At 34.6% G+C, this 27,949-nt stretch overlaps 1 protein-coding gene across 30 annotated transcripts in view; it reads right to left on the reverse strand.

The window, feature by feature from the left end:
- Window positions 1-27,949, reverse strand: part of ADGRL3 (adhesion G protein-coupled receptor L3) — an 861,253-nt gene that overhangs the window by 534,525 nt on the left and 298,779 nt on the right. For 25 of the 30 annotated variants that reach the window (XM_034958747.4, XM_055111492.2, XM_055111509.2 and 22 more), the window contains one exon: window positions 11,541-11,744. The exons of the other annotated variants lie outside the window; for them this stretch is intronic. In XM_034958747.4, coding sequence (XP_034814638.3) covers window positions 11,541-11,744 — 204 coding nt within the window. The remainder of the gene's footprint in view (window positions 1-11,540; window positions 11,745-27,949) is intronic. 30 annotated transcript variants of the gene reach the window in all.

Genomic DNA, 27,949 nt, shown 5'->3' on the forward strand with positions numbered 1-27,949 from the left:
GACTCTAAATCTGTCTCCTTTAGTGACAATCATTATGGCATCATTATGACCATAATGAGTTCTCTGCTTGAAAAACTCAGATAGCCTTAGTAGCTCACCAGGTTATATCAGTGAACTACAGCTGTGGCCAGGTGTCTGAGTCCCAGTATCTCTCCAATAGAGTAAGCCTTGTGCTACTACCTCTAGGCACCTTCCAGCTATTGAGCTTCCTTGCATATCTGGTCTTTGTAAGCACACCATCAGCAGAAATAGCTGATGCGAAAGTGAATTATGATATTGCAGCATGGCATAAAACAAAATTAAGGAAGTGTGGCCCTTCCACCTCATGGATTCCTATCCTAATTGTGTAAACCTACCCCCATCTGCATCCTTGCCTCTGGCTAGAGAATAAACAAACGACATGATTCTAGAATTATGGCACCTTGGTCTCTTAGCCTTTCAATTTCCTAGCTTCTACTAGAGCTTACTCAGTATGGTAGGCTATTGTTGAATCTATATAAATCCCCATATGGTGGCACGTATCTCCAAAATCCTATTAATTTATTTACTCATTCAACAATTGTGAGTACCTTCTACACAGCATGCTCAATTCTGGGTGTTTGGGGTGTAAAGATGAAAGATATATCCTCTGTTCTTAAACAGAGTCCAAGGAGAAAAACAGATAAGGAAACATACTAGGTATGATAGTGTTGTCATATTCCAACCTCCAGAGACTGAGAAAGACTTCCCAGAGGAAGTGACACAGAGAACATAGAACAGAATAAAACAGAGAAAAGACAGAAGAACAGAATCACTAACACTGATGGCTTGCTGCAAGTGATAGAATTTTTCTAATTGATGTGAATTAACTCATGTAATACTCACAACAATCCTATGAGTTATGACTGTTATTATTTCTATTTGAAAAATGAGGGAACCGAAGCATAGTGAGGTCACACATCTTTCAAGTGAGTTATGATTGGACAGCCGGCACTGTGGACCAAGCATCCATCTTCTTAATCACTAAATTACACTGCTTCACACCCCCAAGTGCCAAGAACTAAAAGATGACTGGAGGTTAGAATGGCAACAAAAGAGAGGAAAGGGCATGGTGGTGAGAGAACGAAACCAAGAAAAGTGGAGTTTGAACACAGTGGAGGCACCAGGAACTGTATGATATGATGCTGTTAAAGTGGGAAGGCCCAGTCAACGAGAGGGTTTTAAGTTATGCTTAGTTTTAAAGCTCTTACCTTATTGTCTCCTCGCTATATTGCTCTATAACTCAAAGTCTACACCACAATCTTGTTAATGGAAAAAAAGCGAATACATTTCATAGCATTAAAAACAAAAACCAAAAGCAAGACTTGAAATTTTCAATTAAAAATAACATTCTTTTAATTTACATCAACATCTTACAAAAATTCCAAATGGAGGATTCTGTGAACTACAACAAAAACTTAAGTGGCATTCATAGTTAATCTAAAGTAGACTTCTATCCATGAGTCACCTAAACATTTCTAACTTGTTTAAATTGCATATATGCAACAATTATACATAAATTTATGGATATGTACATATGTGTATATATGTCAATTAAAGATGGGAGAAATACAATAATAGGTTTCACACAAGTACCTTTTCGTAATACTATGTTGCTATAGCTGTTTCTTTAAGGATGACAAAGAATTTGAGAAATAACATAAAGGTAAGAAATAAATCAACAAAATATATACCTTCACAGACCATTCAAATAATTCTGCTAGATTATCTCCCATTAGACATAATTACATTATTTAATATAAATGAAATGAAATTGTTAAGCATTAGATGGACAGAATGGTATATTTTTTCTTTCAGATGTGAAACTATGGAAATACATTTATAAGAAGTTTTCAATAAAATTGAGAAATCTATATATTTTTGAATTCCTGATATTTTTAAATTATGAAAGTACTAATGTATTTACTTCTTAGCAGAAATAAAGATGAATATAAATATTTCTATGTCTGAAAAATGTGTTGCAAATAATGTTAACTTACTTTTTCATATTTCAAGGCTAGTTTCAATAAATGTATCACTCATGACAAATATTTCGGCCATAGTGTAATTTTTGAATTTTAAAATGACTTTTTTAAAGTCTTCACTTTGTTTTTGCTATAGACTGTTTGAAAACATATTTATATTCATCTACTTACTGATTCAAAAATATCCCAATGTTTCTCTACTTATCTCATAAGGTATTACAACATTCCTCGAATTAAACATTTTAAACTTATTTATTTATGTATTTATTTATTTTTTGAGGTAGGGTCTTACTCTGTTGCCCAGGCTAAATTGCAGTGGCACAATCATAGCTCACTGCCACCTGTAACTCCTGGGCTCAAATGCAGACTCTTGATTACCTGGGACTGCAGGGATGCACCACCACACCCAGCTATTTTTTTTCTTTTATAAAGACAGGGTCTCACTACGTTACCTAGGCTGGTTTCAAACTTCTGGCCTCAAGTGTTCTTCCCTTCTTGACCTCCCATAGTGTTAAGATTACAGGCATGAACCATCATGCCCAGCCAAGTGTATTAGTCTTCCAATTTGTGTTCACTCCAACACTACTTTAGCCTAATGATTTACAATTAACCAATGATCAAAAGCAAAAAAAAAAGATATAACAATTTCAAAATGGAGCAAAATCACTAAACTTAGTCATATTTCCTCATTTCTATCACATAAAACTCACAAGTCTAATCCTCTACTACTTGCTCTCCTTAAAAATATGGGATTTATGAAAGGTCATTGAGTCAGTAATTTATCAGTGAGAATCAAAACCAATCATTTTCTCATCCACTTAGCTCATGCTCGGTGATCACCCTATTACATCTGTATGAACTTTCTGTGGATTAGCATTAGCAGAGGCTGGCCAAGGGGCGAAGCGTAAGAAAAGTAAGGAATTTCACTTCAGTTTACCAACTGTATCAACCCATGTCTTGATCACCCTCAATGGCTTGCATTTTTTCCTTCTCTAAAGGTAAGTGCTTCCCCAGCATCCCTCCTTGTCCCTCCTCTGCTTCGGCAATCTCATCAACCCCAATCAATCTCTTTATCAGCTCTGTCAGAAATTGCCAACTTTTATCACTAATGATCGCTTTTCTCTTGACAAAGATTCACATTTTTAGAATCTGCTTCACATTTGCACCTCTAACTCAATATATCTAAGACCAACTTCACCATTATTTTTTTCCTGAAAAGGCAATGCTCCCTCTTGACTTCCTAATTTTGTGAATGGTACCACCCAGTCACCTCAGCATCTTTGATTCTTCCCTCGACCTCACCTCTTACATCCAATTAGTAGCCCAGTAGTACTATCTGTGCATCTCTCACATCATTCCTCTTCTTTCCATCCCCATTGCTATCTCCCCAGTTCAGACACTCATTACCTTCTGCCCTACGGCAATAACCTAACTGAGCTCTCTACTTTTAAGTCTTACTGTATCCTAACTTTTCCCACACAATTGTAGCAGGTTCTAAACTGCAACTCTAATTAGAAGCTTCCAAAGAATCCCCACTACAGACACAATTATGTACAGAGTCTCACCCTGACATTTAAGACCCCCTTCTAAGGTAGCTACAAACTGCCTTTCAAACTTCCTGTCTCACTATTTCTTTCCCCGTGTTCTTGTTGTTGGTTAAATTAGACTATTTGACATTTCATAAAAATGTCATAATTCTCTCCCACTGTAATTTTATTCACATAACTCAGTTCTCTGGAACACCCTCCTCTACTACCTCTCATCTATGCTTGCAAATTATCCTAGGAATTTTTTCTCAAGAGTTAATTAAAATACTACCTTATCTAAAAGAGCTTTATCAATCCTCCTTTCTCCTTTATCTCCATCTCATACCAGGAATGTCATTTCCTTCTTCTTTAAAATATGACAGCATTTAACTGACACCATATTCCACCAAATCATACAGTTGACTGCATATCTGGTTTACCTATTCTTTCTCTTGCTAGCAACAGATTGCAAAGTCCTTGAGGAAAGGAACAACCTTATAAAGGGTACCATAGATGCTGTAGGCACAAGAAATATATGAATTAAATTACTGTCTCTCCCAAACGTTTATAATCAATGTTCAGTTACCCAAGCTACGAACCCTTGAATGTGCCCAAAATACAAAGCCAGTATTTTCAAAAATTATTTTGCTTTTCCCCAATCCATACAGCTATATTAACAAGTAAATAAATAAATTTATTAAACATTTTTCATGGATCTTCCATTATATATCTCTGTTTTGATTATTATAAAACAGAAAGTCAAAAAAAAGGGATAAACAGTAGTGGGGAACACTTACTAGGTCTCAGGAACCACATGCTTTACCATTTCACAACATCACTACAATATATGCATTTTTATATCATACTTTATAGATGTGATAACAACATTTTAAGAATATAATTCCCTGGACTTGGGTAAGATAGTTAGTAAATAGTAAAGCTGAGACTGAAACAAATCTGACTTCAAAGCCCATTTACTGCAATTCCATACTAGTAGCATCTTTGCAGCAGTAAAAATAAAGTAGTGAAGAAGAATTAAAGATATGCCTAATAACCAAGAAAAAGAAATAGCTCCTTAAGCAGTAAGAATTAGAAAAAAAAATCATCAATTTAATTAATTTTATATATGAAAGAAAGAATAAGTTAGAACACCTGGCCAAATTTCTGCATTTCTGTACTGGAGACTTACATAAATGGGAAATGCAGATTCTAAAAACAGGAGCATCAGGCAGTCTACGAAAGTTTGATGTTTTATGGACATCATCTGACTTGCCCTTTCTTTTCACCTGAATTTTGTGTTAAGGCTTCTATAAATATAACGTAAGTTTCCTCTTTGTATCTGGGATACACTTCAGATCTTTATTATACCACACATTGTTTTAGGTAAGGGGATAGAGAAGAAAAAGGAAGATATTTCCTAGTAATTGACTTATTCTGAGAAGTATCTGTCATTGTATAAAATTTGCTCCTTTGGAACACACATATAATACTTTGAACATGGCAGATGCTCAATAGTTTAATGAAACAATTTAAGCACATTCTTAATTAAATTTAAAACCAAAATGTTTTGAGCACTAAATATCAAAGTTTAGCACCTGTTTTCTAGTTTTTCATACTCTTTGTGAAAAAATTCAATAGTCAAAAGTATAATTTCTATAAGTATTTTGAAAAGCTACTCACATGCTTTTTAAAGAGGGAATATAAATTGTAATTTACACCAATAGAAAAAAAGACTGAGCTTATACTATTCTGGAAATACTTGAAGGTCAAGCTTGCACATTTATTTTCAATTGGATACATCCTTCTGGTATTTATACTATTTAGGAGAAAAACAGCGTCTTAAAGAAATTCTTTGAAATTATCTTTAGGGCTACCAAGCATTTAAAAAAAATCTCAATAACTGACCTATTTCCCTAGAGGCCTATTACCTTTCTTCCCACATAAAATAAGAATATGACTGATCCTAGATGCACATAAGACTTCTCAACAGTGATGTGCAAAGAACGTATTATGCATATCAATTAGACTCTAAGTCTTGTCTAAAATGGCAAACCTCACTGAAAGACATAAATAAATGTGAACAGGGGATTTTACCTGAAATAATATTACAGTGTCATATAGAAGAAGGCAGCTAACACAGCACTCTAAAAGCCACATTATATTATTCTCCTGCAGCAAAGAGATACATCCAAAAGGCTGAACTTATAAAACAGAGTTTTCCGTTGCTGTAGCAAAATTGATCCCTGTTCTTCTGTTAAAATATCTTTCATCTTCATACTTCCCCACAAATTCCTAGACTTCACCTACACACTTCAGACTATAATGTGGTAACAAAATTAGAACCACGTTTTCCAAAAGTTTAGGAGTAAGGGAAGTAAGAACATGAGAAGATGCCAGAAGGATTACTCATCATCGTCACATATGCATACACAAGCACACGTACATACACACACACACACACACACACACACACGCACAATTTTCAGACCAAATTCAAAATCAGGAGAATAGAAATTGTTCTGTCAGGAATAAGGCTATGGATGAGTGAAAGTGGGGGAAAATCACTTGGATTCAACGCTGCAATAAATGTTTAAGCTGAGTTGAAGAGGAGTTAGGTGGTCTATAGGACATTCCGACCAGCAAAGATAATATTTGCCAAAGGTATATTGGCAAGCATGTTCGTCTGGTAAATTGACGCAACCTCCATGTGGCTGAAGGATAAGACGTGCGGTGATGTGATTTGGAGCAACAGAGAAAAGTGCTTCCTACTAACTTTGTTAAACTAGATGTAGGCCTTCTGGCTTACAGGTTTTAAAGCAGCCTACATTTACCTCTTTGTGTTCATCATTTAGCCCAGTGTGAATGACTTCTCTAGTTAGTGATCTCATAATGTACAAAAGAACTGGCTCCCTCTATTCTCAAATCATGGTGTTACAAGCAACCCAACAAATGAGGTTTTGCCACCCTTTTCCTGCTCCTAGCAGTTTATTACATCATCGTATGTAAAATTATGTAAGCTTGGCAATTGTGGTCTTGGATCTTCAACTTTGAAAGCACTTCCTTTTTGATCACAGCTTTTATTTTCAAGAGTCTTAATCAATGAGAACATTAACCATTTCTTCAAGATAAAGCATCACTATACACTGTCATCAAGGGTTATGCTATTTAATAACCAGTTATAATTAGGCAAGAGATTAATCGAGGTTCATTTTTGAGGCATACTCAAAAGACACAGGGAGATTACTCTTTGTTATTATTTTACTGAAGTGTGTGCTATGTTACATTATTAATGAGAGCAAATATGGGCAGAGTGGTCTCCTGCTTCTCCAAATTTTGCATTGGAACATTGTACTAAGAACTGAATGAATGTCAAATATATCTAGGCCTGGAAAGACAGCAGAGCTCAAAATTCAAAACCAATCTTGGCTCCACTATATCCCTGCTAGGTATTACTGGGAAGTAGAAGGAAGGATTGAATGAAAATCGTAGCAGATACCCTTAATGTTTCTGGACATCTTATCACATCTGGGCCAAAAGAAGATGCCTAACAAATGATAAGGCTACCTGTTATTATTTTTTTTATTAAGAATCACTTATCCTAAACACATAACATTTTTAGTTTAGTTTTTTTTTCAGATTTGTATATTGTATTTAAGTTATGGGTCCTTAAATTTGGGGCCAGAAAGTTGGGTTTCTGTTCAATTAGTAAATGGTTGGTTAACAACATCATTATTCCTTGCCTACATTCTCCATCTCCTCTTGTCTTTCTTATCTCAGTAAATGGTACACTCATTTATAATGCAATCTCTCAAGCCAGATACTTGGTGTTCTCCTTTGGGTTTTCCCTCTGTCTTACTCACATGTGCAATGAATATCTAAGTCCTGTTATTTGGCCGTCATCATCACTACTATCACTCACTCCTTGAGTCAGACCCACCAATAGAACAGACTCTTCTATTTCTTATCTATCTGCATCAACATGATGAACACTCCATTGGTCTTGAAGACCGTTTTTGTTAATTCTTCAAATGTGTCACTCCTTGCTTAATTCCTCTAAGATCAACTTAATTTTTCCCTCACTACCATCAGGAAAATTTCAAACTCCTCATAATGTTATACCATTATGTTCTTCCTGGCCAGATCTCTGACCACTTCTCCAGATCATTACTAGACTGATATCTAGAAATTATCCTTGGGACTTCTATGTTTCAATCATCCTGAACTAGGCCCTTGTGTTGCTGTTTCCTCTACTTAGAATAGTATCTTTCTTCTTCCATTTCTGTGCTTGGCAAACTACTACTTGTCTGTTAGGTTGCAGCTTAGAGGCCACTTTATCTTCAGGGGCACCTTCTCTAACCCAACAAATAGATAATCCCCCTACATGCTCCACAGAACTTTATTCTCACCCCTATAATAGGTATTCCTAGTATTGCCTCTGTTACACAGTTGCTACTGTGTGGGCCCTGGGCCAGGGAATGACTAGTGACATGAGTAATTAGATAAAGGATATTTACCTAACCCAATGGGGATTAAATTTCCTTTCTTAGAAATCTGAACTAAGAGGCGAGAAGGCAAGTACCAGTTGGTTGTTGGTGCTCTGGAGGGGAGGAGTGGTGCGCAATTCAGGTTGACAGTCACTTATAATGACAATGAGCAGAGAAAGCTGTTGGAAAGATTGAGAAAAACAGAAGAAAAACTGGTTTCACAGGAAAAAAAAATCCCTGGGTGTTATTTCCTGGTATCTAAGGTTTAGTACTCAAGGGTCTTTAGAATTCCATACTATGACACATTCTTAAAACATTATTCCTGCATTTAGTACTCCCCCTCAGACAGACAGACAGACAGACACACACACACACACACACACACACACACACACACACACACACACAGAGGTTTATAGAAGCCTCCTCATCTATAAATATTAAAACCCAAGTAGTAAGGAAAAAGTTTTTTTGAAAAAAGATTATAGTAGAGTTTGATGTAATTCTCCAAATGGACTGATCAAATATATAACCCTCTTGTGGAAGCATTTGTGGCTCTTGCAAAAGATGAACTTTAAAATGAGCCCAGAGTAGAGTTTTTCAGATGTTTTGTCAGGACTGAAATGCTTTAGCTGTTTTCCTAGTGAAAAGTTGTACTGGTCTGGCACCACTGTCTGTGTGGTTTGTAGGAACATTATTTGTAGATCTTCTCAATGAACTTTTAATGCAGCTGCATGGAGATAAACAATAAACCAAGAAATATGCTGATTGAAAAAAACACATTAACATGCCTTTAGCTTCTAGGGAAAGCCTTGATATCTAGTCATTAACTGGGAAATCTGCCCTCAGACTTCCTTCTGCTTTAACATGCTAAAAAGAAACTTAGGAGAACTATTTTTAAAAATTCTTCATGCTTTGCTGTTTTACCAAGATGTCCTAATTTGTATGAATCCAAATACTCATTAACTCTCAAGTGCTATTAGCTATCAAGAGTCAAATGAATTCAAAGGGGGGAAAAAAACAAAGCTTAATTTCAAGCCAATAAGGGCATTTTGTTATGTTGTTGTTATGGCTGCTTTCATTGGATTCCTACTTGCCTGTTTGGCTATCTACAGAACGAACAGAGGTTAATATATTTTTAAGTAATATCAATTTTGTTTTTGAATCAAAGATTGCATTAATATCAGCCTTTATTCTTTTATTTATTTTTGAGCTTTATATTCTTAAAGTATCTTGTTTCTAGAACAGACTTGTTTTTGTTTTATGAAGGTGGAGGAGGGGAGGAAAGGTGAGAACTTGAATTCACTGACATTTTCTTGTTCAAATTCCTCCATGTCTTTTCAATTTAAAGAGCTCAAGATAATGTGATATCTCTTACTTCAATTTCATTTTTAATACCTGTCCAAGCATTCTAGCTGTATATACTGTCTTCCATATTAGGAAAGATTATGCCCCTATAATATTTACTTATTCTTCTTTATTCTTTCTACAGGGAATATTCTAAGATGACCTTTATTCTCTGTCTCCTTGATAAAATTACTTTCACACAAAAGCAACTTTCAAAAAGTATCATCTCATCATGACAGATTAACACAATTCTGTAAGCGCCTTTTAAATCACAAGACGTTTACCTCAGTCTCCACTAAAAATATCACATAAAATTGGCTTGTACTCTCGTTTTCATCTCTGTCCAAAACAGAATATAATACAGCTTTTCTATTTGTAAATTGATTTTAAAATGTGACTTAAAACCCGTCACTGCACTGTAACTTGCCACATACATGCCAAAAACTAAAATCCAGTGATATAGAAAAATCTTATTAAGCTATAAAAACTGGGGAATACATTCAGTATAAAGTTCTTAGAAACAATGATTCTAATTGATATTCTGAATTTTTGTCATAAGAGAGAGTTTCCAGCAGCTGTGTGTTTGTGTTTACATTAGTTGCTGATTTAAATATTTATAGGATTCATATAAATTAAATATTATTTCTGTATTTCTTCTTAATTCTAGAAAGTCTGATGAATGTACAGGCATTGGAGTTAGTTAACTAATATTCATTATATATTATTGTTTTACAATATAAATCATGACAAAGTTATGACGAAATAATTGTGACTGCTGAAGCACATTCTGAGAATAATAAAAGCCCATCCAATTTAGAAAACTTCAAGTTTGAAAAGGTAATACAAATAAAACAGAAAGGGAAAAATAGGAAGTTCTTAAAGAATGTTTACTATCCATTGCCCTTGAATTTTGAGAACACACTGGAGTCCATTCTACAGGCTTCTATGGCATTGCATGGCCTCGTCCACCACTTTGCTGCCTGTCATCACCACTGCTGCTGCCAAACCACCACTACAAGGCAGAAAGGCCAATCTGAATGGAGAGATTGAACGATGTGACTTAGGAGACAGAGCTACGGTGAATGCAAAGTTACACATGCTCTTACTCTGCCTCGTGGCCACAGTAATTGAAGAATTACATTTAACTCTCACGGGTCTCTCAAATCTCAAATGGATTAATGATGCACCTCCCTTAGGTCCTGACTGAAACAAAGTATTCCACCTTATTTTACCAGAGAACTCTTCAACGGGGCTTAGAAGATAAACTCAGCTAATACTGTGATGTTTCATGTTCTTTTGCTAGTATTACTTATATGTGTATCCCTCTCAAGAAATTCTTGGGTCAGAATAGTGACTGTGTTTTAGGAAAGATTTGATATTCATAGTTCCCCTAGCCAAATGCTTCCCAGCTTTTTTTTTCCACAAATAAAGTTACAAATATTATATTCCTTGGGGGAAATGACAGAAATAAAAGTACCCATATGAAGTTTTGTGAGAAAAATAAAAATTACATTGCCTAAATATTATGTAAATAAAAAATAAAATGTAAAGTGTTCGGGAAAAGAGTAAGTACTAAGTTTTGTGCAAATATGACCTAATGTTCCTCACTGGAGCTTTTGGGGCTGGATGCCACTTGCTATACTTTCCAGCTGCAGAGGCAATATTATAGAAAGAATGTTCCGCCATTTTCATAAGAAAATTAGGTTGTTTCAGTAACTATAACTTTTCTACCAAGTTTTACGCTTTAAATGACTAATATGCAATTCCTAACCAAGACGTCTTAATCATAATCTTTTCAAAATCTTGATAGTTTCCATTGGTGAAAATTTTTTCAAACAAGCAGATGATCAGACATGTTAAAACTTATACAGCTTTTCAAATTTTACAAGAGTTGAAAGTGTCACTAAAAGTAATTTTAAATTTCCTGTGATAATGCAAAAATATTTCAAACCCAATCAAATATTTTAAATCGAACATTTCAAAATGATGAAGCTCTGATGTAGAACAGGCATGCATTGTTAAAACTGGCCAGGATATCACTAAGTGGTAATATCAGCCACAAAAGTGAATGCAGACAGTAAACTTACAAGAAGACACATTTGGGGCACTTCCTGGGGCTGAGCCTCTCAGGAGCCCCTGCCCAGCCACCCCCAGCCCTCTCTCCCCACCGCTGGCCGCACCTTGCGCTGCAATCTGTGCTCCTTGGGCACCTGGACCGCGAACTCCTCTGGTAGCTCCACGGGGCCCTTGTCCACGATGAGCAGCGGTGCGCTCTGCAGCTGGCTGCTGAAGCAGATGTCTGGGTGGAAGAGCGCCTCCTGGGCTGCGCTCAGCGTGTCGCAATGGAGCAGCAAGGGCAGGATGTCGTTCACTGTGCTTGCCACCTGCGGGGACCGCAGGGCGCACCATCAGACCCCTGCTCACCTCAGTCCCGCCTCAGGGGAGCCCTGGTAGAGGCTATTCCCAAGGCTGCTCTCTGCCGCAGGCTATAGGCCCAACTCCAGCCACCCCAGGCCCTACTCAGACAACCCTACAGCTGAGAGGATTACATCTCCTGGCCCCTAGTATAATGCTATCCTAGTTAAACACTATCTTAATTAAGCTAAAAAAAAAATCCTAATCTCTAATAATGATTAGAAAATTAGACATAATTATTGAAAGCACAGTAAGCTACCTGAAAAAATATAAATATTATTTTTATTTTTATAGATTCACAGCACTCTAATGTAAATTAAGGGCACTAATATCTACATAAGTGTAAATAAGAATAATGGTTCCTAACTCAATTTTTACACAAAATGTTTGATAAGGTAATGGGTAAAGAAAGTCCCAGAAAGGTGTTTTTTGTTTGTTTGTTTGTTTTGTTTGATGTATGGTTACACTTATATGGATTGTTTTATACTTACTTATATGTTTTCAGGTCATTTAACTACCATTTTTGGAGAGGTGCTGTTTTAAGATCTGTACTGGACGTTAAGGTGAAAAGGATATACACACATTTTTACCATTTATATACACAGTGATTTTACTGACAAATGGTACATATTACATAAATGAGTAAATATGAAAGACCAAGACAATAATGAAAAAAAAATATACATGATTTTTAAAAATAATTCAGAAAACACCCATACATTTTATGCTTTGAAAATAGAGATATTTAAATATAGGATTTTTTTTTGATAAATTGATACATGAGATACACATTTCCCTATACTATTTGCAACTAGTTTAATAAATAGGAATGATAATGAAAATCTGTCAACAGAAAGGATAAATTTTACAAAGAAAAAGATTTTGCTTCCCACAAGTATTTTTTAACAGGTTATAACATGCATGTATAAAAACACATTAATAATGTTATGTGGCTAACATTAAACAGGAGAGAAACTAAGAAAATCAATAATGCAAGAGAATTTTATGATCATCTTGCTAACACTAGAAATTTATACAGTGGTGCCATAATTTCTTGCTATATAAAATATTTGCAGATTAGAAGTGTAAAACATATCCCTCCCAAAACACATAAAATAATACAACTTTTATAGAAAAAAATCATATTAAGAAATATGTTAAACAATATATCTATAATGGAAAACTTTAAAATATAAGTCTGAGACATTGCCCCGAAACATTTTTATTTGAATTTATTACAATGTATGATTACTAAAATATCTAGGCAAAGGTAATCTGAATGCCATTTTTATAGCCTGTGTAAATGAAAAAGGTGCCAAAGAAGAAAATAAGTTTCAAGACCAAAAAGCTGCGAAAATCAACATCTCTAAGTGATTGCCTTCTTTGATGTATCACTCTAGTGGCATCATTTCTGAACTTTTGGCTCCTAAGATATCCCTCTCTTCATTGCCTAAAATGACAATATGACTAATATAAAAATATTTTTACATGAATATATACAGGCATGTTTTCTCTAATATCTTTGTTACTACTCTATGGAAGAAAATTAGCCAAAGCTTATCAAAATAGGTTATCCTATAAGCCTCTGTTACGCAAAAATTGAAAGATTTTATCCTCAGCCAAGTTAAAATATAAGCACATTTAGAGTGGGGGAGAATGTGCTTATTTTTTCATTCATTCAACAAATATTTATTGAGTTCCCATTACATGTTGGGACCTCTTCTAGGTGCTGGAGAATTTGGTGAAGAAAACAGACCACAAAGCTACTTTAATGAATCATACATCTGGTAAGGGAAATTAGAAAATACACAAATAAATATTAGAGAAAAAAATACCATATAAATATGAGTAATCTATGAAAAACTAAATTGAGTATTATGTAAAGGTTACTTCATTTAGGTTTTTGTGAAATATTTGGATATGGAGATAAAATATAAATTGGGATTTCAGTGAGATTTAAACTCATTAATCATACAACATTCAGTTGTGTGACTGTAAGTTGCTAGTCAAAGAACTTCCAGGATACAGGAAAGGCCTCCAGGCTAGAATCCCTTGGTGTGTTTGAGAAATAGCACAATGGCTGGGTATAGTGGTCAAGGTGAAGAATAGTCTGGAAGGCAGAGAGGCAAGCAATATCCAGATCATGAGCTTTGTAAGCCAGGGTAAAGAGCTTAGTTTTAAGACAATCTGTTTAGGATAATTATTAAAACTCTTGGGAGGGAAGGGTAGCATAGGACAGGGATGTGGGAATAGGGATCTCTTCTGAACTAGAGATCAAATATTTCTAGAAAAGGTCAATTTCTAGAGTAGGCAAAGAATGACAATTGATTTAAAAATGAATAAACAATGGAATCAAGCATCAGCTAAACAGTATAATAGTGCCTGTATCTAAATTTAAAAAATCTGAAAAATAAACAAAACATAAAAACACATGTCAATAGAACTAGGAAGCAAACTCTTAGGGATCTAGAAAGAGTTGTTTGGCTTGAGGAGTAAAACGATTTCATGGAGTAAGACTAAAGAATACAAAATACCAGGAGCTTAAGTCGACTTTGACTGTAAATTGAAAAAAGTAGACTGGTGTGTTCTATGAAACCAAAGTATCTTATGTGTCTGTAGTTCATACTCTCATTTAAATTCACTGTATCTATAAAAGAAATCCAATGGGTGACAGAAAAACTAGAGAGGCTGTTACACTGCCCACGTAGAGAAGGATTATTAGAACAGAGCCAAAATGTCAACTTTTGCTTTAAAAAAATATGTGTGTACTATACTCAAGATATTGTATGACTTCTGTGGAAATATTTATTTGAATTATAAATATAAATCCAATTTGTCTTCCTGAAGCTATTATACAAATAAGTCTTCAAGATAAACAGCACACTTATAAATCTGGTGTCTGGTATTCCATTAGAAACACGAATCTTAAGTCTGCAAAGATTCCTTCAATTCACATGCTAGAAAGTTAGAATGTTCCTGCTATACAGATCTCCCAAGGTTCACGTCAAGAGGTTTTGCTCTGAAACTCACACTCTCCTTGGGGCACAATAGCATCTGAAGCAGCTAGTTTCCTTAGGTCAAGGAAGGTGGTATCTATGCCCTGGCATTCTCCACTCACTTGTCTAAATTGAATACATGGGCTACAAAACCAACTCAAATTACTCCTCGAAGGTTCTTCTCAGATATTTGAAGATAGTTTTCACATTCTAAATGCCTCTTTTTTTCTCCAGACCTTTAAGAGAAAGGATTCTTTCAAATTAGCTATGAAAAATACACCGGCATGTTGTGGCATTAACCATAAGTTGAAGGCAACCCTCCAAGTTTCCTTCCCAATACCATTAGAAGCCACAGTTTCAAACTCTGTTGCATGTAATTTTAAGATGTCGCAAAGTTAATTTTGGCTCTGAGACAGGAAGCTATAATAAGGTCAATGCATCTTGTTCTTTCTATCCTTCTTCAGAGAAACTTCATGCTTACCTTTTAAAAACTGCATATTTGATTAGGATTTTATTTGAATTGAGGGGGCGATTTTCTATTTTTATTTGTCTATAAAGTTTTAACTTTTAAATCATACATAATATATAATACTCCTTGTAAGTAATATGAGTTATTGCCATATACAAATCATCCTTATATTTGATTCATATCCAGATGTTTTTACAATGTAAGTACTTTCATTCTGCTTTCCTAGTGGGCAAGCATGAAATATAAAATTAGTATTTCATAACCTACTATAATGATCAAAATATTTATCCCATGTTCATGTCTCTTAAATATCAAATGCCATCAGAGCATCACTGTTCCAGAATGTTGGTTGTGGGCAGATAAGAGGCAAGAGATAAACAAAAGAAAAATAATGAGTTTTTAAAAGGTAAAGTATTTGTGATGATAATACCAGAGTTTTCATATTATCTGTGGAAGATATAATTGGTATAAATACCCATAAATATCAGAATTCAATGATAGGTAACTTTCAGAGATCAACACTGATTTATAATTTTTTTAAATTAAGTAAGTACTGTTTCTAACCAACTTCAGCTGTTTCTATTTTCTTGTTCTTCTTACATGAGCAGCTTTGTAATTCAGTCAATTATTCAGCTTATTCCTCCAAATAGCTATTAATCATAACAGTGAGCTGGGACTCTAAACAAAACAATGGGCTAATTTTATAATGAGAGAAATGCTAAAAACAAAATACAACCTGGGCATATTTATCAGAGTTACCAGGGCTTTAATTTTCATAAACTAACAATTTTTCTCACAAGTCATTTACTTTTGTGTTTTAGGGTTATATTTCACCATGTCTTTATTAGCAACCCAACCATGAGCCTTACAGAGTTTGAAATGTACACTAATATAGCTATGACTCTAACCTACATATTACACTCTGTCATTCACCATGGTAGTATCTCTTGGAAAGAGAATACTTATCCTCCTGAACACACCCGCCTAATCCTTTGTACAAAGTATCCTTCCTAGTAGGAAATCCTTTCCCCTACTGCTCAGGCTTTCCAAATCTCACCACTTTCTAATATCACTCTTTCCATAATTTTACCAAACAGTTCTCTATCTCTATATAAAATGATAATCACATTTCATAATATTTCCCTTCCATTCTCTACTAAAACATACTCAAAATCTTGTTCCTTTTTATTTCCAAGATTTAAACAAGCACAGTATTGCTGTCTTCCGTAATTGAAGATTTTAAAAATTTACTTATTTTATTTTATTATATTCTAGCTCAATCTCAATATGCTACTTTGGTTTGTTTATTTATAATTTAAATCACAGATCTATAAAATAAGGCAAATTCTCAGTAGGTTATAAAAATGCCTATGGACGAAGCCTCCACAAGATGGCTAAGAAATTTTGGGTTGAGTTTCTCCTCAAAAGTCACTTAAAATATATTATTACATCATTACATTCACAGCTCTGAGTCTATTTTTTCATCTGAAAATTACCAGTCCTACTACCTATGACTCATTGGATTGTTATGAGTATTCACTGAGCTATTATGTACAAAACTCTTTAGCTAACAGGAAAGTATTGTGTAAATGCTGGAAATTACATTAAAAAGTTACAATAGCAAATGGCTAATTGCTACTGAAATGTCTATTCCAACTTCACTGCAACATATATAATAAAAGGGAAAGAAAGAGAAGGGTTGGGGGCAGAGAAGAGACCACTATTTTCATTTCCTTTTCTTTAAATAAAGGCACATTTTCAATCCTGCTTTCTTATGCATACCTGAAAGGCTCTCTCCCACAGCACCTTCATTTTAGCCATATAAAAGATTATGTCTTTCTTGATTTCTCCCTAAGGTGTATATGATAGCTGCATAATTTCTTTATAGGCTGGGTAGTAATCTCTAACAATAGTCATAAAAGATCCAATTCAAGCACCTGAGTAAAGATGCCATCATGTAGAAATTGCAGCATGGAAGTCCTAACACAGAGGGGTAAATCTGTTTCAATTCTGGGTCTTATAAGAAAACAGCTAAGCTAAGTAGTAACAAATTGTCTTCCCGTGTATGATGAAGCCAATTTTATGGTATACCTAAATCTTATTTAACTCAACAGGTTCCTTCTCTAGACTACCTTGTTTCATAAAGTACTGGTATGCCTGATGTGGGCAAGAAATTACACTTCAGACTAGGTTCCTCATTAATTTTCTCCAAAACATAACTTGTTACAATAAAATAAATAGTAAGATAAACTTCTGTAGTCATTCAAATAAGAAAAGAAGTAATCAAATAATCTCTCTTTGCTAACAACATGATTCTATATCTAGAAAACCCTAAAGGCAGGAGAAAGTTCCTAGACCTGATAAACAACTTCAGTAAAGTTTCAGGGTATACAATCAGCATACAAAAATCAGTAGCATTTTTTTTTTTTTTTTTTTGACAAGAGTCTCACTCTGTCATCCAGGCTGGAGAGTGCAGTGGCACGTGATCTCGGCTCACTGTAACCTCCGCTTCCTGGGTTCAAGTGATTCTCCTACTGCAACCTCCCGAGTAGCTGAGATAAGGTGATGAGGTGGCACCCGCCACCATGTCTGGCTAATTTTTTTGTATCTTTAGTAGAGAGAGGGTTTCGCCAAGTTGGCAAGGGTGGTCTTGAACTCCCTACCTCAAGTGATCAGCCCACCTTGCCCTCCCACAGTGTTGGGATTAAGGCATGAGCTACCTGTATATACCAATAACATTCAAGCTAAGAGCCAAGTCAAGAACATAATCACATTTACAATAGTCATCAAGAAAATAAAATATCTAGGAATCCATCTAATCAGGGGGGTGAAAAGATCTCTACGAGAAGAACTACAAAACACTGCTCAAAGAAATCAGAGATGACACAAACAAATGGAAAAACATTCCATGCACATGGATAGAAGAATTAATATTGCTAGAATCGCCATACTGCCCACCCAAAGCACTCTACAAATTGAATGCTATTCCTACCAAACTATCAATGTCAGTTTTTACAAAATTAGAAAAAAACTATTGTAAAATTCTTGTGGAATCAAAAAAGAGCCCCAATAGCCAAAGCAATCCTCAGCAAAAAGAACAAAGCTGGAGGCATCACATTGCCAAACGTCAAACTATCTTATAAGGCTACAATGACCAAAACAGTGTGGTACTAATACAAAACAGACAAATAGAACAATAGAACAGAATAGAGAAGCCAGAAATAAAGCCACACACATACAACCATATGATCTTCAACAAGGTCAACAAAAAATATGCGATGGGGAAATGACTCCCTATTTAATAAACGGTGTTAGGATAACTGGCTGGCCATGTATGCAAAATAATGAAACAAGGCCCTTACTTTTCAGCATATGCAAAAATTAAATCAAGATGGATTAAAATTCTAAATGTGAGACTCTAAACTATAAAAATCCTACAAGCAAACCTATAAAGTATCATTCTGACATCAGCCTTACAAAAGAATTTCTGACTGTCCACAAAAACAATTGCAACAAAACCAAAAATTGACAAGTGGGACCTAATAAAACTAAAGAACTTTCACACAGCAAAAGAAACTATCAACAGAGTAAACAGACAACCCACAGAATGAGAGAAAATATTTGCAAACTATGCATCTGACAAACGTCTAATATTACAGAGAGCTTAAATGATTCAACAAGCAAAATACAAATAATCCCATTAAAAAGCAGGCGAAGGACATGAACAAACACTTCTCAAAAGAAGACATACAAGCGGCCAACAAACACAAAAAGAACACTCAATATCACTCATCATCAGAGAAATGCAAATCAAAACCTCAGTGAGATACCATCTCACACCAGTCAGAATGGCTATTACTAAAAAGACAAAAAATAACAGATGCTGGCGAGGCTGTGGAGTAAAAGGGATGCTTACATACTGTTGGTGGAAATGCTAGTTAGTTCAGCTGCTGTGGAAAGCAGGTTGAAGATTTCTCAAAGAACTAAAACCAGAACTATTATTCTACCCAGTATTCCCATTATTGGGTATATACCCAAAGAAAAATAAATTATTCTACCAAAAAGACATATGCATTTGTATATACACTGCAGCACTATTTATAATTGCAAAGACATGGAATCAACCTAAGTGCTCATCAATGGTAGACTGGATAAATAAAATTATATATATATATATACACACGCACACACACACAGCATGGAAGAATACTATGCAGACATAAAAAATAATGAAATCATGTCCTTTCCAGCAACATGGATGCCAGTGGAGGCCATCATCCTAAGTGAATTAACACAGGAACAGAAAACCAAAGATTGCATATATAGACTTATAAGTGGAAGCTAAAAATTGAAACTTATGGACATTAAGATGTGATATGTGCCAGGCGCAGTGGCTCACGCCTGTAATCCCAGCACTTTGGGAGGCGAGGCGGGTGGATCACCCGAGGTCAGGAGTTCAAGACCATCCTGGCCAACATGGCAAGACCCTGTCTCTACTAAAAATACAAAAATTAGCTGGGAGTGGTGGCGGGTGCCTATAATCCCAGCTACTTAGGAGGCTGAGGCAGGAGAACCACTTGAACCCGGGAGGCGGAGGTTGCAGTGAGCCGAGATCGTGCCATTGCACTCCAGCCTGGGCAACAAATGAGAAACTCTGTCTCAAAAAAAAAAAAAAAAAAAAAAAAAAAGATGTGATATGGTTTGGCTCTGTGGCCTCACCCAAATCTCATCTTGAATTGTACTCCCATAATTCCCACGGGTTGTGGGATGGAACCCGTGGGATCATTTGAATCATGGGGGTGGTTTCCTCCACACTGTTCTTATAATAGTGAATAAGTTTCACAAGATCTGATGGTTTTATCAGGGGTTTCCACTTTTGCATCCTCTTCATTTTTCTCTTGCTGCTGCCATGTAAGAAGTGCTCTTGCCTCCCGCCATGATTCTGAGGCCTCCTGAGCCATCTGAAACTGCAAGTCCAATTAAAACTCTCTTTCTTCCCAGTCTCAGGAATGTCTTTATCAGCAGCATGAAAACGGACTAATACAAGATGAGAACGATAAACACTGAGAACTAGGAGGGAGAGTGAGGCAAGGTCGGAAAACTACCTATTGGGTAGTATGCTCATTACCCTGGGTGACAGGATCATTTGCCTCAGAGTCATGCAATATACTCCTGTAACAAACCTGTACATTTACCCCCTGAATCTAATATAACTGTTGAAATTATAAAAATAAATAACTTAACAGATGACATGAGGAAAAAAGATCCAGATATGCTTAGATATGTAGGTTAAAAAATTTTTAAAAAACCTCTGTATTTATAAAAGAATAAATAGTCTGCTTTTACTCATTACAGTCATTATCAGAACGCTAAGCTACTATGTTACAAAAGCTTTATAAAACACGCTGAGAATAGTAAAAGAGTCAAACACGTGGCTGTGAATAAAGCTAAAGGGAAACATTTCATTTTGTTAAAGAACAAAAGAACCAACTTTTTAAGATTGCTTTTTAATTGGCTTTCATAGCTGGCACTTTATATATTCTATCAATAAAGGGAAAAATAGTGACTTTCATTATAATCGTTGCCTAAATTGTAATACTGTGATGTAAATACCTTAAACACTTCTGAAAATGAGTAAGTAGAAATTTCTGTTAGTGATATAAATTTATTAGAGATTTGGCTCCTGACAAAAAGGATGATTTTTTTTTATTCCAGTCAAATAAAATCCATATTATGTACCTTAAGAGGAGTGATAACTAATAGTAAGATTTTCCAAACACCAGCCTCCTTGTAAACATAATGCAAAAAAATTTAAGTTCATGGTAACAAAAAACCTTTAGAATTTGTTATTTGGAGAACATTGACTTTTTTTTCCCTCTACTCCTCTCCTCAAGACTATAAATTTTTTAATGGTATGGCAACTATACTTTCAGAATGTTGTAAAGTAAATTCTTCCTTTAAAAATCTTTACAACTATAGTAATGAGGCACTCTGCCTTAATCATACTGCCAATTGTAACTAATGTGTGGGCAAAATGAGCAAAAATGATCCACATATTGACAGAGGTCTGTTTTGTTAGGGAGTTCTAGCTCCCTCTCCTAAGTAAATAATAACTGGCATTTCTGAAGACAGCTGAGAAGAATGAGAACTGTTTTGCTTTTTAATGGTAGTAAGATATTTTTGCCACCCATCCACCCTTCTCAACACATACACACAACAAACTCAATCTGTTTAAAAGTCCCCCCCACAACCTGTGGGAATCATAGAAGTACAATTCAAGATGAGATTTGGGTGGGGCCACAGAGCCAAACCATATCACAACTTAATTTCCATTAGTTTCTATGAATGCCTAAATTCTGTTTAACAAGACAGCAAATATGTTAACAGGCTCAAATGTCAAAATGATCGATTACGTTATGTTGGATGTGATTATTATTGGACACCTACTTTTAAAAATCGACATGGTGGTTTTTTATCTGTCTGCACAGGGACAACATAAAGCCTGCCAACAGCCTGTAACCTCTAATACATCTGTGCTCTCACAGCTATTCCAACAATCCAGCTTTTGTAACTAATCTAAAAGACCTCCTTTTAAGCAATTGTGTAGTGTTCCCTGGAGGGAGAGCATCATACCAGCCTGTTGCTTTAAATTTTATGCATTATTTGTCTTCATTATTAAATAATGTGCCCTTAAGGTCTGCATGGTTTCACCAAGTTCCCTCTCAAAAGGAGAAAAAAAAGAAGAAAAATGATTATTGCTAAATTGTCACCACCATTGTCGATTTGTATGGAGAGCTCTACTAAAGATTAGTTCTGATCTAATTCAGGTAATGTTTATGTTTACTACTCTTGTGATATCTCTAACAGCTTGGAGAGAATCAGTAATGAGTGAAAGCAGACTATTTGTTCTTTTATAAATACAGAGGGTTTTTTTTTATTTTTACGTTTTTAACCTACATATCTAATCATTAGGTTTTTTCCTCACATCATCTGTTATTCTCCAACACAACAACAAAATCAATCTGTTTTAAAGTCATCTGAGTCCAAGAAAAAGAATGAAATGTTGTAAAATGCTATTTTATGTTTGCACGTTATTTTTATCTTTACATTTAGTCAAAACAATGATTTCTCTAATTTAGGTCACTGAATTTACCCTTTTTAACTTCACATAAAACTAATGATACCAAAGTGAGGGTGTATCTGTCACTCACTATTCAATTTTTTCAAACTTAGAAGAGTGATGACAGGATATTTTATTGGGCTTAGAGTCTAATTAAAAGTGACAGAATTGCACTTTGAATAGCTTTTCAACACCCTTTAACATTTTTCTTTGAATGCTGATCTAAGCTTAAGATGTTCATTAGTAACTCATTAAAGACTTAGTTACAGTCCAGTGGGTGAGTCCTAAATATAATGATGGGATGTGTGTACAAACGTGTAGACTCATAATTAGAGAAACTGTCACACTGGGGATTAAGAATATACAATGCAGTCTTTGAAAAAGAACTGTGGAATGTAAGTGACCCCAAGATGGTGTTGTATTTTAAATTTTGCTTACTATTCAGATCATTTGTTTTTTTTTTGGTTCTAATTCCTAAAGGTATGTTTTAATGACCCCATTCTGCCAGGATTAAATGTGTAAGGCTTTGTATTAGGGCCTTTTTATACATTATTTTATTTAATCCTCATACTATAACAAAGTAGGCCTAATTACTCATTTAACAAATAAATAAACTGTGATTTAAACTCTTTAAGGCCATATATCTTGGAAGTAATAGAACTGGAGTTAAACTCTAAGGCTTAAGATCTTTCTACTTCATTTAATAGGACCATACAATATAGGATTCTAAAGCAGTTTAGATTAGATGATACTGTAAACTTCAGTTTCTGGGCTTCATGTAAGCAATGCTTCCTAAATATGGTGACATCATCTTCTATAGTTCCTGAAAACTACAGGAGCTATTCAGTATCAACATTTATTAACCATTAATTATCCTTGCCATATAAAACATCCGGTTTTCTGCTGATTTACATTTTTGTTTGTTTTTTTTTATTAAAAGATGTGATGTGAGTCCAGAGGACACTAATATATAATATGTGGATTTGATAGAGAGATGCAAAGCTATAGAATTACTCTTGAGATGAACTAAAAGAGGCATTCAGCAATTTGCAGAATATATTAGAGAAAATACAATCTACAGAAATAAAATGAAAGACTCAATATTTATAATTTGAGCAAAGATATAAAAATATAAAAAAGAGGATTTCCAAAATCTCAAAAAAATTCAGACTCGACCAAAAATAGAAATTTTTCTTGGCTACCAAAGTTTAATCATCTTCATCATTTTCTTAGGAAGAAATAATCGAAAACTAATAGAACTCAATGAATTGCCTTGCTGTTTTGTATACAATTCACCAGTATACAGGTCTCCTATAAAAATAAAGTTTCAATTATGGACAATTATTAATTTTTATAGTCATAATAACAATAAAAAAGTGAGGAGACAACCCACAAGAATGGGAGAAAATATTTGCAAACTATCATCTGACAAGGGTTAATAACTCAACAGGAAAAAAAGCAATCTGATTTTAAAATGAGCAAAAGATGTGAATAGACATTTCTCAAAAGAAGATATGCAAATGACCAACGGGTAAATGAAAAATGCTCAACATCACTAATCATCAGAGAAGTGCAAATTATAACTACAATGAAATATCATCTCCCACAGTTAAAATGGCTGTTATCCAAAAACAGGCAATAACAAATGCTGGTGAGGATGTGGAGAAAGGGGAACCTTTGTCTGTTGGTGGGAATATAAATAGTGCAGCCACTGTGGAGAACAGCATGAAGGTCCCTCAAAAGACTAAAAGAACTACCGTATGATCCAGAAATCCCACTGCTGGGTATATGTGGAAAAGAAAGAAAATAAGTATATTGAAGAGCTATGTGCACTCCCATATTTATTGCAACGCTATTCACAATGGCCAAGATGTGGAATCAACCTAAGTGTCCATCAATGAATGAATGGATAAAGAAAATGTGGTTACACATACACAATGAAATATATCCAGCTATAAAAAAGTGATGAAATTCTTAAGCCAAACATAGAAAGACAAACATTGCATGTTATCAGTAATATATGAGAAATCAAAAAAATATTAAACTAATGGAGACAGAGAGTAGAATGATGGTTACCAGAGGATGGGAAGATTAGTGGAGAGGAGAAAGATGAAGAGAAGATGGTTAGTTGGTACAAAAATACTGTTAGGTAGAGGGAATAAGATCTAGTGTTCAGTAGCAAGATATGGTGACTATAACCAAAAATAATTTATTGTATATTTCAAAATAACTAAAAGAGTAGAATTGTAATATTCCTAACACATATAAATAAAAATATTTGAGATGACAGACACCCTAATTACCCTGGAGTAACTGATCCTTACAAATTGTATGCTTGTATCAAATATTATATGTACCCCATAAATGTGCACTATTAAATATCCATAATGATTAAAAATTATTTTTTAAAAAAATTCTGAATGAATGAACTACTTTGAGGAATCAAATACATGAGTAAAAGGGGGCTGGGTACAGTGCTTCACACCCATAATCCCAGTGCTCTGGGAGGTCAAGGCAGGAGGATTGCTGGAGGTCTAGAGTTTGAGACCAGCCTGGGCAACATAGCAAGACTCCATCTTTATGAAAAAATTTTAAAAATTAGCCAGGTGTGGTGGTGCATGCCTGTGGTCCTAGCCACTTGGGAGGCTGAGGTGGGAGGACTGCTTGAGCCCAGGAGGTTGAGGTTACAGTGGGCTCTGATTATGCCACTGCACTACAGCCTGGGTGACAGAGTGAAACCCTGTCTTACAAAAAGGGGGTTGGAGAATTTGAAGTGATGAGGGTAGACAAATGGTGCATGATTCAACATAAAATAGATGAGAATGTAAGTGGGTAACTCCAGGCAAATAGCCTCCCAGAAAATCTGAAACATTCCCAAAACAAAAAAATGAAAACTGGTTGAAGTGGCGAATATCCTAAGTACTCCAATTTGATCATTATACACTGTATGCATGTATCAAAATACTGTATAAGTACCCCCATAAACATGTACAAATATTATGTATTAATAAAAAATATTTTACTAATAACAATATTTGAAATTTTTACTTAAAATTGAAATTTTAAAAATAAAAAATTTAAAAGTTATTCTTAGAAAATATAGTCTAAAAATATCTTAAAACTAAATGTCTTCTAACGATATCTTACCGTCTTTTCAAAAAATATATTTTTATGAAGAATGCTTATAATTTGACAATATAAAGAAAAATGACCCATTTATAAATAACCCAATTACACTGAGGATTAAAGTAAATAGCAATCCAAAGAATAAGAAAACAATGACTCTATATTGTATATTCAAATATTTTTAAATTTTTTTCAACATTAAGTATAAAACAACAACCCTATAGAAGTCAGAGTCCACCACAGACAAAGAAATATAAAAAATAAGATAAATTACAAGCACCTCAAATAGTCACAATACATAAAATTTCAATATAGAAAAATGCTATTTTACTCCAAATATGTACACATCACTCATAGATTATTACTACAATTAAATTCATACGTAACACCTTTTGCGAGTACAAAAGCAAAAAAAAAAAAATTATTTTCCAATTGCCAACCTGCATACTGAGTATTTGGGGAAGTTTCTAAACAAATTCTTACACATAAAGTAAAGCTATCAGCCATGCATGTTTGTAGCTTACATTGTGGTATTAGCGATTGTGCAGTTAGCTTACAAAATACCTATTTTAAATCTCAGTACCCACTGGCTAATGTGGATGGTGTTGGATGTGTTAGCAGTAACCTCATATATCATTACCATGACACAGATTTTTCTGTATAATGTATTTGACTATAAACATAGTTATATTACTGCAGATATTACAAATTACCTAGGTTGGCAAGCGTTATAAACATTTCAAGGATGATTAATTTCTAAAAATAACCAACTTAAGCAGAGCTTAGAAGTCTACCTGACTCACAACTAATAAAACACATCTTCATAGAAAGAATTATATGATAAAATGCCATGTAGTTAAGTGTAATTTTGTACTTTTTCAAGTTTCATATCTTTGAAGTTACAAAATATATGACTATTATCTTAAATCATTGACATTAGTATTATAATTGTAAACAGAGATTAACAATAAAGTGAAAATTATATAAAAACAAATATGCATCTGATCATTCTTTTGTCCCTACTAAGAACTGTTTATTATAAGTAATTTGTTGCACATGATAAAATGCAGGCTAACCAGTAAAGTCCCTGAATATATAAATACAGATGCAACTTTAACAATAGAATTGCAGAAAAAAAAAAAAAAAACATGTATAAGCTGGTTCTACAAGCATTTTTTTTTATATTGCAGTTTTCTTTTTCTGTGAAGACGCTATAAAACATACTGCTCGCCGTTATTCCTAGTTTAAGGGCCAGTGATCCTGCTTTGTACCTCTTCAACTATGATTCAGTTTTTACAAGTGAGGTTCAATTAAGCTGAGATGTAGTTGAAATATTTGAGCACCACAATCACCTTCTGAACTCCCAATCATCTGGGGCTTAGGTGTAGTTACCTCCCAGGAACAGATCTCCCAGCCCAAGGTCCCACATTGGACCTTGATGTTTCTTTACTGCCAATCAAAATGAGCCCCAGGTACCTACGTTATTACTGGGTTCTTGCTCTCCAATTTCCTTATTTTCCCTTGCTCCCAACCACATCAACAGAACAACAACAAAAAGAATCCTTTATCTTCATGCAACACTACAGTAGTACAGAGCAAAGAACTGGCCATCTGCTTCAGCTGCTCCTCTTTACTTCTGCCAGGTCTCATTGCATTATAGATAAGGATATTATGGCTCTACAGGAAGGGGACACAGTCATGGAAAACAGAAAAAGAGAAATACAGAAGTACACAGAGACACGGAATATGGACAGATAAACATAGAAGCAGGGACATTTCCTAATTTAAAAAATTGTATATATTTATGTGATATTGATGTACTTGTTTTGTTTTTCTATACAAAACATTGACCAGACTATTTAGAGCAAGTGGGGATTATTCAACTAACCTAAACATTATCAGAATTAATTCTTTAGCTTAGTTTCTGATTTTGTTCATGTAGAGATTATGCAAAAGTATAACACTAACAATTATATATAACCAATTAAAATAGTAATTTAAACATTCCTACATGGTGAGAATAATTTTGTTTAGATATTAGTAATATTGACAATAATTTTGTTTAGATACTAGTATTTAGAAATGTTTGGCAAAACATAGATACTGAGGTTTGAGTAGAAAAAGATTTCTTTCCATTCTCAGGGTGAGAATAACAGTAATTACTTATTTTCCTTACCTAGTGCTCAGGGGTTTACCACTATTTCAAGGTAAGAAAGGAGCAGGGAAAAAAAATGAAAGGTTTATCAAATGCCAAAGCACCTTGTTAGAAGTTATACATCCTTGCATTCATTTCTTAAAATAGCTCTGCAAGGAATAAATGTTCATTTTTACAGATAAAAATTATATTAAGCTACACATTTTTAGGTTACTGTAAGCTCAGTGACGGAAGAAATACAAGTCTGTTGTTCACTGTCCTGTCTTTAGTACATCTAGCAGTTTTCTGGCTTGTAGTGGGTAAATTAA

This window comes from Pan paniscus, chromosome 3, assembly GCF_029289425.2.
Source record: "Pan paniscus chromosome 3, NHGRI_mPanPan1-v2.0_pri, whole genome shotgun sequence".
NCBI classification, from domain to species: domain Eukaryota; kingdom Metazoa; phylum Chordata; class Mammalia; order Primates; family Hominidae; genus Pan; species Pan paniscus.